Source organism: Scyliorhinus torazame, chromosome 4 (assembly GCF_047496885.1).
Source record: "Scyliorhinus torazame isolate Kashiwa2021f chromosome 4, sScyTor2.1, whole genome shotgun sequence".
Classification (NCBI taxonomy): Eukaryota; Metazoa; Chordata; class Chondrichthyes; order Carcharhiniformes; family Scyliorhinidae; genus Scyliorhinus; species Scyliorhinus torazame.
This window is the reverse complement of record NC_092710.1, coordinates 135,480,964-135,493,882: the sequence shown is the minus strand read 5'-3', so window position 1 is coordinate 135,493,882 and position 12,919 is coordinate 135,480,964. Positions and strand designations below refer to the sequence as shown.

The 12,919-nt window shown below is 42.4% G+C and overlaps 1 protein-coding gene across 5 annotated transcripts in view; it reads right to left on the bottom strand.

The window, feature by feature from the left end:
* Positions 1-11,649, bottom strand: part of LOC140410497 (testis development-related protein-like) — an 89,450-nt gene extending 77,801 nt beyond the window's left edge. Inside the window, exons 1-3 of one of the 5 annotated variants that reach the window (XM_072498641.1) lie at positions 11,581-11,649; positions 10,796-10,875; positions 9,818-9,877 (exon numbers count right to left, since the gene is read on the bottom strand). In XM_072498641.1, the coding sequence (XP_072354742.1) occupies positions 9,818-9,877; positions 10,796-10,875; positions 11,581-11,634 (194 nt within the window). In that variant the 5' untranslated portion in view covers positions 11,635-11,649. Of the gene's footprint in view, positions 1-9,817; positions 9,878-10,795; positions 10,876-10,982; positions 11,206-11,580 lie in introns of those variants that run through there. The other 4 variants (XM_072498640.1, XM_072498642.1, XM_072498639.1 and 1 more) reach the window with 4 other exon arrangements.
* Between the last annotated feature and the right edge of the window lie 1,270 nt (positions 11,650-12,919).

The following is a 12,919-nucleotide window of genomic DNA, read 5'->3' as shown; positions in this document are numbered from 1 at the left end:
GCTTTGCACCATCATAAACAGTGACCACTTAATATTTAAAGTACAAGCATCACAGACTGCTTTAAAAAAATACAGCATGCATGAAACATTCAATTAATAGTTAGTTTCTTGAGTAAAAGCTAACTTTTCCCACATCTATAATAAACATACCGGAACATTAACAATAAAATCTTATAAGTACAGCAATCTGGATAAAATATTGCACTGGTGCATTTATTTCTACTAGTTTGAAAGATTTAATGGTCCAAAGCACCTGCAAATTCAAGTGTGAGAATTGTATTGTGCCTCTGCTTCGTAAGTCACTAAGTAAAGAAAGGCATGACTTGATAAAATTTAACTTTACAGTCAAATAAGGCACTCAGTACAAAACCAAGTGGGACAAAAAAGTACAGTATTTGGCCAATTCTTATAATTATTAGCCCACGTTGGAATGGACAAATAAAACTGTTAAAACATTAGGATTGCAACTTGAACTTTCAATGTAACTTGAACTTTCAATGCACCTTTCCCAACAAAGCAGATTGCTGCGTCACTCCAGTGATGATTGAACATTTAAAAATAGTCTTTTGCAAATCATTTCTCATTGTAAATGCACTGAGCACGAATGTAACATTTACATTTGCAACTCGTACATCAAAAGGAACTAAAATCTTACAACTTTTCAGGTCTGTCAGATATTTTTCAACATTTTTTTGTTTTATTTCCGCTACCTGGGTTGAATCACATTTGTCTCTAATGGATTGGATTTCTGGCACATCATGATTGTAGCCATCAAACTCTTTGGCATGTTTCCCAGCATTCAACCATTTTGCATTAATTTGCTTTCTGAGCTTTCAGCCCAGTCATTATTTACATTTGACCATTTATTCATTTTCACCCTTGCTCAATAATAGGAAAGGGACGTTCACTTTGAAAAGAAATGTTTAAAAAAAAACACTGGACATTGACACTCGTCTCCTGCCAACATTTTCCACATTGTGATTTCAAGGATATAGAATGGGTTAGTCTCCAGAGCAATGCCCATCCAGTTAAATTTAACAGTGAGGGCAGGATCCTAGTTGCACCCACTATTTGAGAGCTCACCTCTTTGGAAGGAGGACGATGGCAGAGGGAAGCCCAGGACTTCAACCTCCTCATCTTCCACAATTTCTTCCAGCCCATCGTGTTCACCACTCCTCTCCTACATTATGTCTTTGCAGCACAGGCTTCCCAAAGAACGACCCAGCAGCAGTTACGCATTCTGACATCAATGCCGTAACCAGGTGCAAAGGATAAGTCGGTGGTAGAGTGGAGAGGGCCATCTCTTTTGCTCTCCCGAGAAATGGGAAGTTGCAATATGACACTCATCTCTCTATTTCAATGAACCAATTGGCACCATTGTGCTGGATACTGCCCAAGCTTTGCCAAGCCCAGTACTGGCAGCTTTAACAAGTATGTGCTCCCTTGATGAGACAGCTTTTTCGAGAATGTATAAATGCATCCTCCATGATTTCTTTAATTCTGTAGTTTACAGCCGATTTGCTGACATTAGTGTTATCCTTAAAAATAACCCAGTGTCATAAAAGTGTAGGGCTGCAGTAAGACAGGTAATGCATTGTCTTGGATGGTTGCAGGATCAGCATATTTCCTGCATTGCAATGATCAATATGAGAGAGGCTTTCCTGGTATTCCTTCCGGATCAAATTTTTGTTCTCGTCACAGAGATTTCCAAGTGAAACAGCACTGTATCTTGTGTAGAATGAATAAATAAGGGGGCCCTAAAAAAATAAATTACTTCCAGCTCAAGGAACCAAGTCTCATCAAATCCAACATCTCAACAACTTTCATCCCCACCTCTGGTGGCAGCTGCCCAGGAGCCACAAACACATTTTTCACTTGGAGAGGAGTGGCAAAGGAGGCAGGAAGGGGGGAATTCAATGCTGGTGAGTAATGGAGAGTCTAAATACTTAGGCCAAGATTTTGGATGGGCACAGGCAACTGTCAACATTGAAGTAAAATTGAAATGAGGATATTTTCCAAGTCTTTGTATTTGAAGTAAGGAGTTTGTACCTCGTTTTCCTCCAGCTGCGTAGGACGATGTTACATCTGCCAGCCCTACCGCAACATGACTGAGGTTGTGCTTGCTTTTCCACCCCCCCCCCACCCCACTTCCAAGCCTTCACTCCCACTCCCCAGCTTTCACTTTCAGAAAAGCTTCATTGTCAATCTCCTCCATTACTGCCCCACAGTCCCATTCCCCCTCCCCCATCAGCAGTGATTGCACAGTTGGTCTCAGCTATCAGTTTTTAATACCAATGGTGATCTACATATTGTTCTGAATATGTTAGCCATTTAAAGTTATATTAAAACAATCACAGCTTCGCTTTTTTTTAAACAATGGGTTTTTTTAATGTAGTCACTCCGTGTGTTCACAAATCTCTCTCCATCGTTCCCTTCATTCCCACAACACAACTTCCCCTTCCCCCACCCACAATCTGAATGAACGCTACTGGTAGATACTACTAGTGAGATAGCAGCAACAGACAGCATTCCACATTCAGAAATAGGTGATATAGTGGCCAGTGCATTATTGATTTTGAGTAAAGTACTCTTCTAGAGGAATGAGGGGATACATTACTATTTAAAAATAAATGAGTTGCATAAAATTAATCCCATTCATCCCACCCCTGCAGTGTCAATACACCAATTAAAAAGAACATTATTATTCGACCCTATTGATAGATATATACACGTGCATGCACACATCCACCAAGTCACCTGCTGTTCAGACATGCCCTATCATGCTTGTTGCCGTCCAGCAGCACAGGACCAGTGTTGGGCTCACTACATGGGAGTCCTCCCACTCACCATTGGGGAGCTGGGGTGGAGGGTGTTGCACGCAATCCCATAGAAGCATAGGCTGTGTTGGTTCATGGACTCCCCAAGATGCACCAGTCTTTTGCAGCCTTGTGGAGTCTGTGGGCCACATATATGCAAGTTGTTCTAGGCGGCACTCCCTTTTGGCGTTTAGGGGGCCACCATATTCGCTGCCAGGTGTCCCTGGAAAGGGAGCACACTGTCTACCAGCACCATCTTGGCTTTCATGCTCAGTGGGCACCATGGGAACTGCAGTCTTTTCACTGACTCCTTCAATTTTGCTTGGTGTTTTAAGCTTCCTTAAGATTCGGTTTACTGCGATGACGTATTATTTGTCAAGCTGCATTTTAATTTATCCCTGTTTGTTGATTCAGTTTATTTGGTTAACCATAAAGCACATTCACCAAGTCCATTTACTTGTGTTGATCTCAGCTACAAGGGTGTTGGAGATGTTGCAAATTACATCTGTACCACTCCATAGCCTCAATTCTAAGCTAGTCAGCCCAGTGAGAAGAGATCCAATATTGCGACAAGGAGGCCCGCATCAGCCAAACCTACCAATGAAACCTGACGGAAGCAGCATGCTAAGATCGCTGTGGGGACCAATAACCTTGAGAAAGATATTTGAACTCCAGTGACAGACTAGAAGAATCACATGACAAGATTTCAAGTTACGTTTGTTGCTGCAGCAAACAAACTAAAAGCAACATTGTCTAAATACTATTCCAGTAGGCAACTTATAAACTACAGAAAATGCACCATACTAAAATGACGGAAAATCCTTCCCACATGGTTATACTTTACTCTGTCTCAAGTGAATACTTTAGTCCAAAGCTATTCTCAGCTCCCAACATCTTGCTTATTTTTCCATTTTACATCTAGTGAATCTCTAATCCCCAGACACAGTGAGGGTTATCCTAGAGATTTTTCTCTCTAGCCAAAGGTAAGTGGATCCTCCAGGTTGTTTAAATCTTCACAAAGTTGGTCTCTCCAATCAGAGCACATGCTCATATCGACATTCTGAATGGTGAACAACAGACTGGTTGCCTCCATATCTCTACTCCCGCACTCCCAGATTCTTGCAGACTGGGCTCTCTGAGGTGTTCAGGGATATCTCAAGATGACACTATGATACTGCCCTAACTTTGATGGTCTGATTCTTCCGCACCATTATTTTCCTCCCAGCAGGCTTCTACTTGATAATGGGGTTGGTAGGCAACATCTTCCTCATCACTACTAATAAATGCTATTCCAGTCAGCCAGCAAGAGGTGCAGCTTAATTTGAAATGAGCCAATGACAGCCACATCAATCTGTCTCAGACTGGATTTGTGTAAAATACAGACCTGTACTCTACTTACATCATTAGTATTTCAGTTATTTTTTTCCCTCAAACTGCATCCTATCAGAAAGAATTCAGTCTTATGACAAATAAACTGCGCAATATTAAGTCATGTAATTTTGGGCAAGCACATGTAGCTCACCAGCCTTGCACGAGTCTGACATGGCTTCCTATCTTACTCACCAGCCAATACATTTCTCTCACTGGGTTACAGCAGAAGCCACAAGTAGCATTTTCCTGTGGCAGCATTCAAGTCCTGATTTGCAGTAAGTCGTGGAAAGTATGCACCATTTGTTTATTTACATTGGTTGCTGAACACAAGCAGCCAACTTGCTGGCTGAAGGATCACACTGTACAGAGAGGAGACCATGTGTGTCCAGAATCAGCGATCCTCAGACCTACAGCGCTATTTTGCAAATGGTGGTGGTGGGGGTGGGGGGGGGGGGGGGGGGGGTTAATCATTGGATGCAAGCTTAAGAGTAATTGTGCAATCTGTCAAGATTTCTTTTTTTATATATAAATTGTTACATAACTATCTTCAGAGGAACATCATAGAAAAGTTGAAGGATGATGAGGAAGACCATCTCTCCATGAATGTTGTCAAAAGCAGCACTTGGTTCCAAATGTGTTGCCCCTTCGGTTTGTTTGGTGCAGAAGTGATTGTGAAAATCATCAGGCTACAACTGAATGCTTGAAGTGATCACCACACGTATGATGGCAACAGATCTATTTAACTAAGTTACCCAAAAATTCCAAAACCACCACAAGGGGTATAAGAGTAAATCATTAACCCATAGACTTAATGCAAGTGGAGTTCACAATCCCGACTTGTACCTTGCAGATGGTGGAGAGAGTTAGGAGAGTCAGGAAGCAAGTTACTCACCAGAATATCCAACGTTTGACCTGCTTTTATAGCCACAATGTGTGTGTGGCTGGTCCAGTTCAGTTTCTGATCACTGGTCACCACCAAGATGCTGACCCTGGAGGAATTCAGTGATGGCAATTTCATTGATTGTCCAGGGAAAGTGGTTAGATTCTCTTGTTGGAAACGGTAGCTTTATCAGCCTTAGTGTCATCCAGGTCTTCTTTATAATAATCTTTATTGTCACAAGTAGGCTTACATTAACACTGCAATGAAGTTACTGTGAAAAACCCCTAGTCGCCTCATTCCGGCACCTGTTCGGGTACACAGAGGGAGAATTCAGAATGTCCAAATTACCTAACAGCACGTCTTTTGGGACTTGTGGGAGGAAACCGGAGCACCCGGAGGAAACCCACACATACATGAGGAGAACGCGCAGACTCCGCACAGACAGTGAACCAAGCCGAGAATCGAACCTGGGACCCTGACACGGTGAAGTAACAGTACTAACCACTGTTCTACCAAGAAACACTAAACAATTATTTCTGACCTTAAAATGAGGAACGGTCATTGGTGAAGCTGAAGATGAGTTAGGCCTAGTACACTACATTGAGGAATTGCTGCAGTAATGTCCTGGAATGATTAACCAACAACCAATTTAACCAACAACCAATTTCCTTCATGGTAGGTATCACTCCAACCGGTGATGTTTTTATGGGATGTGGGCTTCGCTGGTTAGGCCAGCATTTATTGCACATCCGTAACTGCCCTCGAGATAATGAGGTCTGGAGCAAGTGGACCTGACAGATCCCAAACTGAGCATCGATGAGCAAATATTGCTGAGCAAGTGTTGCTAGATAACATTCTCGATAATGCTTTCATAATTTTGCTGCTGATTGAGTGCAAGAGTGTTGGGGGGAGGGGGGGGGGGGTAAATTAGGGTGTGGATTTTTCCTGCTTTTTAGGGTCAGAACATAAATGGGCAATCTTTCACTTTTGTCAGGTTGGTGCCAATATTGATCTACACTATATAAAAATGGAAGTTACGCTCAACCTTTATAAAATACAGATTAATTCTCAGTTCATGCTGCCTCATGGCACCGAGGACCCAGGTTCGATCCTGGGCCTGGGTCACTGTCCATGTGGAGTTTGCACATTCTCCCCATGTCTGTATGGGTCTCACTCCCCAAAGATGGGCAGGGTAGTTGGATTGGCCACACTAAATTGCACTTTAATTGGGAAAAAATGATTTGGGTACTTTAAAATAAAAAAAGACCCAGTTCAAGCACTATGTCCAATTCTGGGTGCCTCAATCTGGGCAGGGTGCCAATGCTTTAGCAGGGTGCAGAGGAGATTTGGTTTAATAGCACCATGGATGAAAGGTTTTAGTTCATAATTGAGCAAAGAACTGGGGTTGTTCCCCTTAGAGCAAAGACAGTTCAGGGAAGATTTGTATGAATTGTTCAAAATCTTGCAGCATTTTGATGAGCTAATAAGAAATGGTTTCCAGTTGCAACAGAGTCTGCAATGCGAGAACATTTTAAAGTAAATGGCAATTTAACCAGAGGCAACTAGAGGAAAGATGTTGCTTTAATCCAGTACCCACTTCCTGAAACAATAATAACTTTGCAAAAGGAAATTGGATGAATGTTTTAAAAGGAGCCAGGTTATAGAGAAAGAGCAAAGAACTGGGACCAATTAGACCACTCATTCAAAGAGCTGGCACAAGCACGATAGGCTAAATGGCTTCCTGTGTTATATCTTTCTATGATTCTATAACTGATTAAAGAAACATAGCCAAAATATAAGTTTAAAAAGCAGCCAGCTAGACCCTGGCATAGGTAGTGAGTGCGCAGAATGCTTGCTCATCTTCAACCTTCACAATTGGAGTCGAATTTGAATCCAGTTTTTCTTTCTTTACGGGATGGGAGCGTGCTGGTTAGACCAATATTTATTGCCCATCCAGAGTTGCCTTTCAGAAGGTGGTGGTGAGCTGCCTCCTTAAACTGTTGCAGTCCAAGATGTAGGTACATCCACTGTGCTGTTCGAGAGGGAGTTCAGGATTTTGACCCAGCAATATACATTCAAGGAACGGGTGATATATTTCCAAGTCAGGATGGGGAGTGACTTGGAGGGGAACCTCTAGTTGGCAGCGTTCCTAGGCATCTGTTGCTCTTCTAGATGGTAGTAGTCATGGATTTGGAAAGTGATGTCTAAGGAACCTTGTTGAGTCAGTACCTGCAGTGCATCTTGTAGATCATACACGTAGCTGCCACTGTCAGTCAGTGGCGGAGAGGGGAAATAGTGCTGGAAGGGGCATCAATCAAGCGGGTTTCTTTGTCCTGGATGGTGTCAGGCTTCTTGAGTATTGTTGGAGCAGCACTCAACCAGGCAAGTGGACAGTATTTCATTACACACCTGACTTGTGCCTTATAGACATAGGCTTTGAGGAGTTAGATGGTGAGCTACGCGCTTCAGGGTTGACCTGGTAGTCACAATATTCACATGGCTAGTCCAGTTCAGTAGGGGGGTTCAGCAAAGGTAATGCCATTGAAGTGTCAAGGGGGTGATCTCTTTGTGGTCATTGCTTGGCACTTGTGTGGCATGTCTCAGTCCAAGCCTTGTTGCATTTGGATGTGAACTGCTTCAATACCGGAAGAGTCATGAATGGTTCTAAACTGATTATGGCACATCCCACTTCTGACCTGCTGAACAAAGGGAGGTCACCCTTGGATTCCCATTGACTTACTGGGGCCCCTTGATGCCATACTCGGTCAAATGCTGTCTTGATTTAAAGGGCAAACACTCACCGCTGGAGTTTAGTTCGTTTCATGTTGGAAGCAAGGCTTTAATGAGATCACAACAGAGTGGCCATGACGGAACCAAAACCGAGGGTCAGTGAGCAGGTTATTGCTAAGGTAGCATCGCTTGATAGCGTGTCGATTACCCCTTCCATCACTTTACTGATGATTGAGACTGCTTCTTGTGTCAGGACAAACCCGGGCAATTTAATTAATAATCTTTATTGTCACAAGTAGGCTTACATTAATGTGCTTTCAAGTCCCTGAAAAGTGAATTTGTTTTTTAGCTTGAGAGATAGGTCATTGCTGGGTGGAGCCATTGCTGGGTGGAGCCAAGGAAGGAGACACATTTTGAGAAGCTATGGAGAAAGGCGGTTTTGGAGAAAACTGTAATAGAAAGAGAGTTTTGGAGAAAGGTTTTGGAAGTGAAATCTGATCTGGCAACCCTTTTCTTTTTAGACCACACACAAAGACAGGTTTTTTTCCCAGTAGGAGAGCTGAAGTAATAATAAGAATTTTTATTAGTGTCACAAGTAGGCTTAAATTACACGGCAATCAAGTGAAAATCCCCTAGTCGCCACACTACTGCACCCGTTCGTGTACACAGAGGGAGAACTCAAAATGCCCAACTCACCTAACGAGCACGTCTTTCGGGACTTGTGGGAAGAAACCCAAGTAGACACGGGGAGGACATGCAGACTCTGCACAGAGTGACACAAGCCGGGAATTGAACCCGGGTCCCTGGCGCTTTGAAGCAACAGTGCTAACCACTGTGCTACTGTGCAACCAAGAGTAATAATAGTTTTAAAACAGAGCAGTCTTGTCTGAAGACAAAGATGAGGCTGAAACAACAGTGTTGAAGCAGCTATTTGAAGATATTCAGTCAGAGTGTGAAGGGGTTCTAACAAGAGCCAGAATCTGTTTGTAAAGCAAGTATTACTACATGCCCTGCTGATTTTTAAGCTGGATTGAGAGCTGCAGGTTTCTTTTCTGATTGTCTAATGGGAATTTTTTGTGTTAATGGGCAATTGTAAGCCGTTCTTTTCAGGTGTTCAGCTAAATATTTAATATTACATTCATAATAAAGTTTTAGAAATAACAAAGCCCTATCTTTTTTATGCAATCACTCCTGGAGTGAATCATATTTTCCAGTCATAAAATAAAATATTCAAATTTTAGTCCAATATCCTAGCTACTAGGAGATTGGGGTCTGGTCTGGGACCGTAATACTTCTCTAACCAAAGATTAAGCTTGCTCCCTAAAATGGGGAATGTACAATAGTGAGCTAAAAATGTATATTTAATTAAAAAGATAACTCATTGGTGCATCAGGCAGCAAATCTATATGTATCTGACCATACTATACTTTCCCAAACAATAGTGTGCAAATTTACATGAGTCGAAAAATGAGGAGATTCTCTACATCATGCGAGAGTGAAAAGATGATTCAACATTTCCTCAGGGCTTGATGTATCCGACTACCTTCAACTAGAAAGTAATTGGCCCCAGTCAGAATGATCACAAAACATGGACAGTGGCACACAATGCGAGACAATCAATGTAAAGTAGCAAGCAATCAATTCTTGTACAACTACAAATGATAATGTGAAAAATGCATGAAGGATTTTTAAGGAAAGCACCTACGGGCCACAGTTGATCTGTTCTATTATTAATTTATAATATTGCTCCAGTCATTACTAATTTAGAATATTGTTCCCTCTAACAGCACATTATAATTATAACCAAACGTACACAGCATTGATGCAATGAGCAGCAATGCATGCATTGATCTATCCTCTTCACGGTTTATGCTAGACAGCAGTGTAATAAGAGTTAAAAATGTTTAGCTCGAATAAAATTTGGCTCTAGGTCCAAAATTGTTTCTGTTTTAAAACAAGTATGTGGAAAATTTCATAGCAATCCATCGAAGTAGACAAGTGAGTGAAAACAGTCTCCTACCTTCGTAGCAAGCTGAGAGACGGAGCTTGTAGTCTCTTCTGGAAGCAATGGGTCCTTACTCTGAAAAAAAAGTCATGGAACAGACATTCCAAAAATGTTACTGTGCAGATAGAAGGCAATGCAATCTCCTAAGAACTGAAACAAAAGTCCTCTGAAATCCGACCATAAAAGGCAGTGCGGCATACAGTAGTGCCAAATGTAGCAAATCTTTGTTTTATTTTGATGGACTTTGCTCTCGGGTTAATTTGGGCGAAGCAACTTAAAAGTGCAGATGCGAGAATATTCATCTGTATGGGAACTTAAGATATGCCCTGAACCCTGAAAAACCAAGCACTTTAAAAAAAACTCGGCACATTCTAACACACAGTGGCATTCATTTAAAAAAAAAAAGAAAACCATTTATCCAATTCCTCCCCGCTTCAATTTTGTTCCTGCCCCCTGTTACCCAGCTGGACTTCCCATCCCAGTGAGAACAATGTAACCTGCAATGACTTCCACAGACAGGCACTCACTCCCTCCCAGTCTTCCACCGGCTCGCTAGGAGATGCGCTTGAGCATTACAGCACAACACTCCCTCACCACCACCATCCGCCCCGGCAGGCCAAGAGTAGCTCGTCCCGGGAGTGCGGACATGGAAGAGGTCCCAGGCTGACTGAGTCCAGTCGCTTAACTGGCAGGGAACTCAATTCGGCTTTATTTATTTTTTTAAAACTTTCCCCCTCTTACATAAGCATCCATACAAAATGCTTCGGGGTAACTGCAGGATGGGGAAAAAATAAATACAACATACTTCGACGAAGGCCAGGGTGTGTGAAGTTAACGGGCACTTCACAGAACATACGACCCTTTTGAGCTAAACATAACGGGCTTGGACTGGAGAGCTGTGTGCGCGGGAGAACCGAGAGAATGCGGCAAGACATTCCTCTCGCAGCTCCCGAAACAAAACCCGTTCACAATTAAAGGGGAAAAATACTCTACCTTCGACACTTCCTGCGGCTTGTCATCCTCAGAGTCAGAATCTTTGAGTCCTTTATGCTTAATTTTCCACATTCTCCAGTCTGTTTATTTGGAGGGAAAGTCAAAAAAAAAGTATTGAATATTGGGTCCGTTGCTTTATTTTGAAAACAATTCTTTTCGCTCTCTCCGCCCACCACCCCACACATACATACATACGCCGGAGGCTACATCGAGTTCAAACTCCTGAACACTGCAAGAGAGCAGCAACACAGACCCAGCTGAGAGAGAGCTGGAGCTTGTCCAGTAGAAAGAACCCCCTTCTAATCTGTTCACATGATTAACCGATGACAGAGCGCAGGAGGATTAGTCTGACCAATCGCCAAGGAATACTTTGCTTTCCCCAGCCGAATAGGAAGGAAAGATCAAAAGGCTAACGTGCTTGCAACCAAAAATACCCCACCCCCTGTGTGACTGCCACATTCAACAACCTGTACCAAGTGCCACCCCAGTAGCTATTAAGGGGGGGGGGGGGCATTTTCTGGCTTGTTTGTTGCCATGGTATCCCAAGGGCTCTTTTTCATTGCTTGAGAGTTCGACCAAATACAAAAGAGGATTATTTTTTTTAAAAGTTTAAGTGCCAATGCTGGCCGCGCGAACTATTCAACTGTATACCTACACCGCAAAATGGGCAATTCGTCCTCGCCAGGCTGAACGTGCGCACCTTTCTTGTGGTCAACGTGGGTCCTCAAATCTGAGAATTTGCATTAACTAACCAATGCATGAAAGTCTGAACAATTTGTACTGACCTTGGAGTTGAGCAGATTTTTGCAGCCAAGTTGCTCAGACCAGAGTTCATCCATAAAACTTGTTTTGATAGCCTGTGAACTGGAAGGGGGAGGGGTGGGGGGAGGTTACTATGGTAACTCAGGCTTAATCTTGATCCTTTCCACAACAGCCATTTAGAAAATAGGTTGAGTATACAGTTATCAGCTTCAGGATATCCGAACAGGATGAGATAAGATCAGAGAACTATAGAGACAGATCAGGTGATCGGAATCTACCTTATACACCGCGTGGAGTGGGAGCTGAGCTGTCATTCTTAAAAAAATAAAGCATCCCCCTCCCACAAACACACACTGTAGAATTCGATTTTAATTTAGTGTGGCCCACGTAGCAAAACTTTATTTTGAATTTAAAACCCTTGGATTGGACATGGCATGCAAAGTAAACCTGCACACGTCAAAAAAATATTGATTTGTTTTTACACAATTCAATTACAAATGGACTCAGGCATTTTTTCCCTCTATACGACAGGCTTTCTAATGCAAGAGTTGCACTTCCTCTGAACAACAATCTAATAAAAGCCCATTATGTTACCAGTGGCTCACAAAGGCTGCATTTCGAAGTGAATGACTGTCAACTGAACAAGATAGCCATTTTAAACGAATGTAGTTTCATATTAATTTCCACTTTTAATATTTATTTATAATCGTGTGCAACCCGTTGGAAAATGCTACCGTTACTTTTCCCTGAATATTGAGGGAAAGAAAGGTGTGGACTTTCTAAAAGGAAGACTGCTATGATCAATCATTTCAAACAGATTTCCCATGTCCTGTGAAGAATCTACATTGCTTTCTTTCTGCAGAAGACAAGTCTAAAAAGTATCAGGTTATTTTTTGTTCCGCTTGGCTGGACTTAGATGACCTGATGCTTAGAAACTAATGGTTCAGCCCAGTCTGTTCAGAATTTGTCCATAGTCCTTTAATCTAAATCAATTGTTTGTAATTATCCCCATTCATGCTCCTCAAGCAATAACGCTAGTACACTCCTCTGAACCACAGATAAGTGGTTTCCTCTGCTTTGCAATAACAATGGGAAAATGTTCCTTGGTGATATGTCTTACTCCCTTCATGATGACATGCTGTTGCTCCAATCTTCAATATTGCAGTGGAGTTCCCCAGTTAGAGGTGTTTGCCAACCCAAGTCCAGGCTTCACTTATGGGATGCTGGAGCAAATGAACATTCTGGAACTGCACTCTGCCCCAGGGTGAACTGCAGTGCCCCAAATCAGAGCATCAGGATGTTGCCAATGGAGGTATTGGGCTCATCATGTCAGGCACCATAATAATAATAATCTTTCCTGTC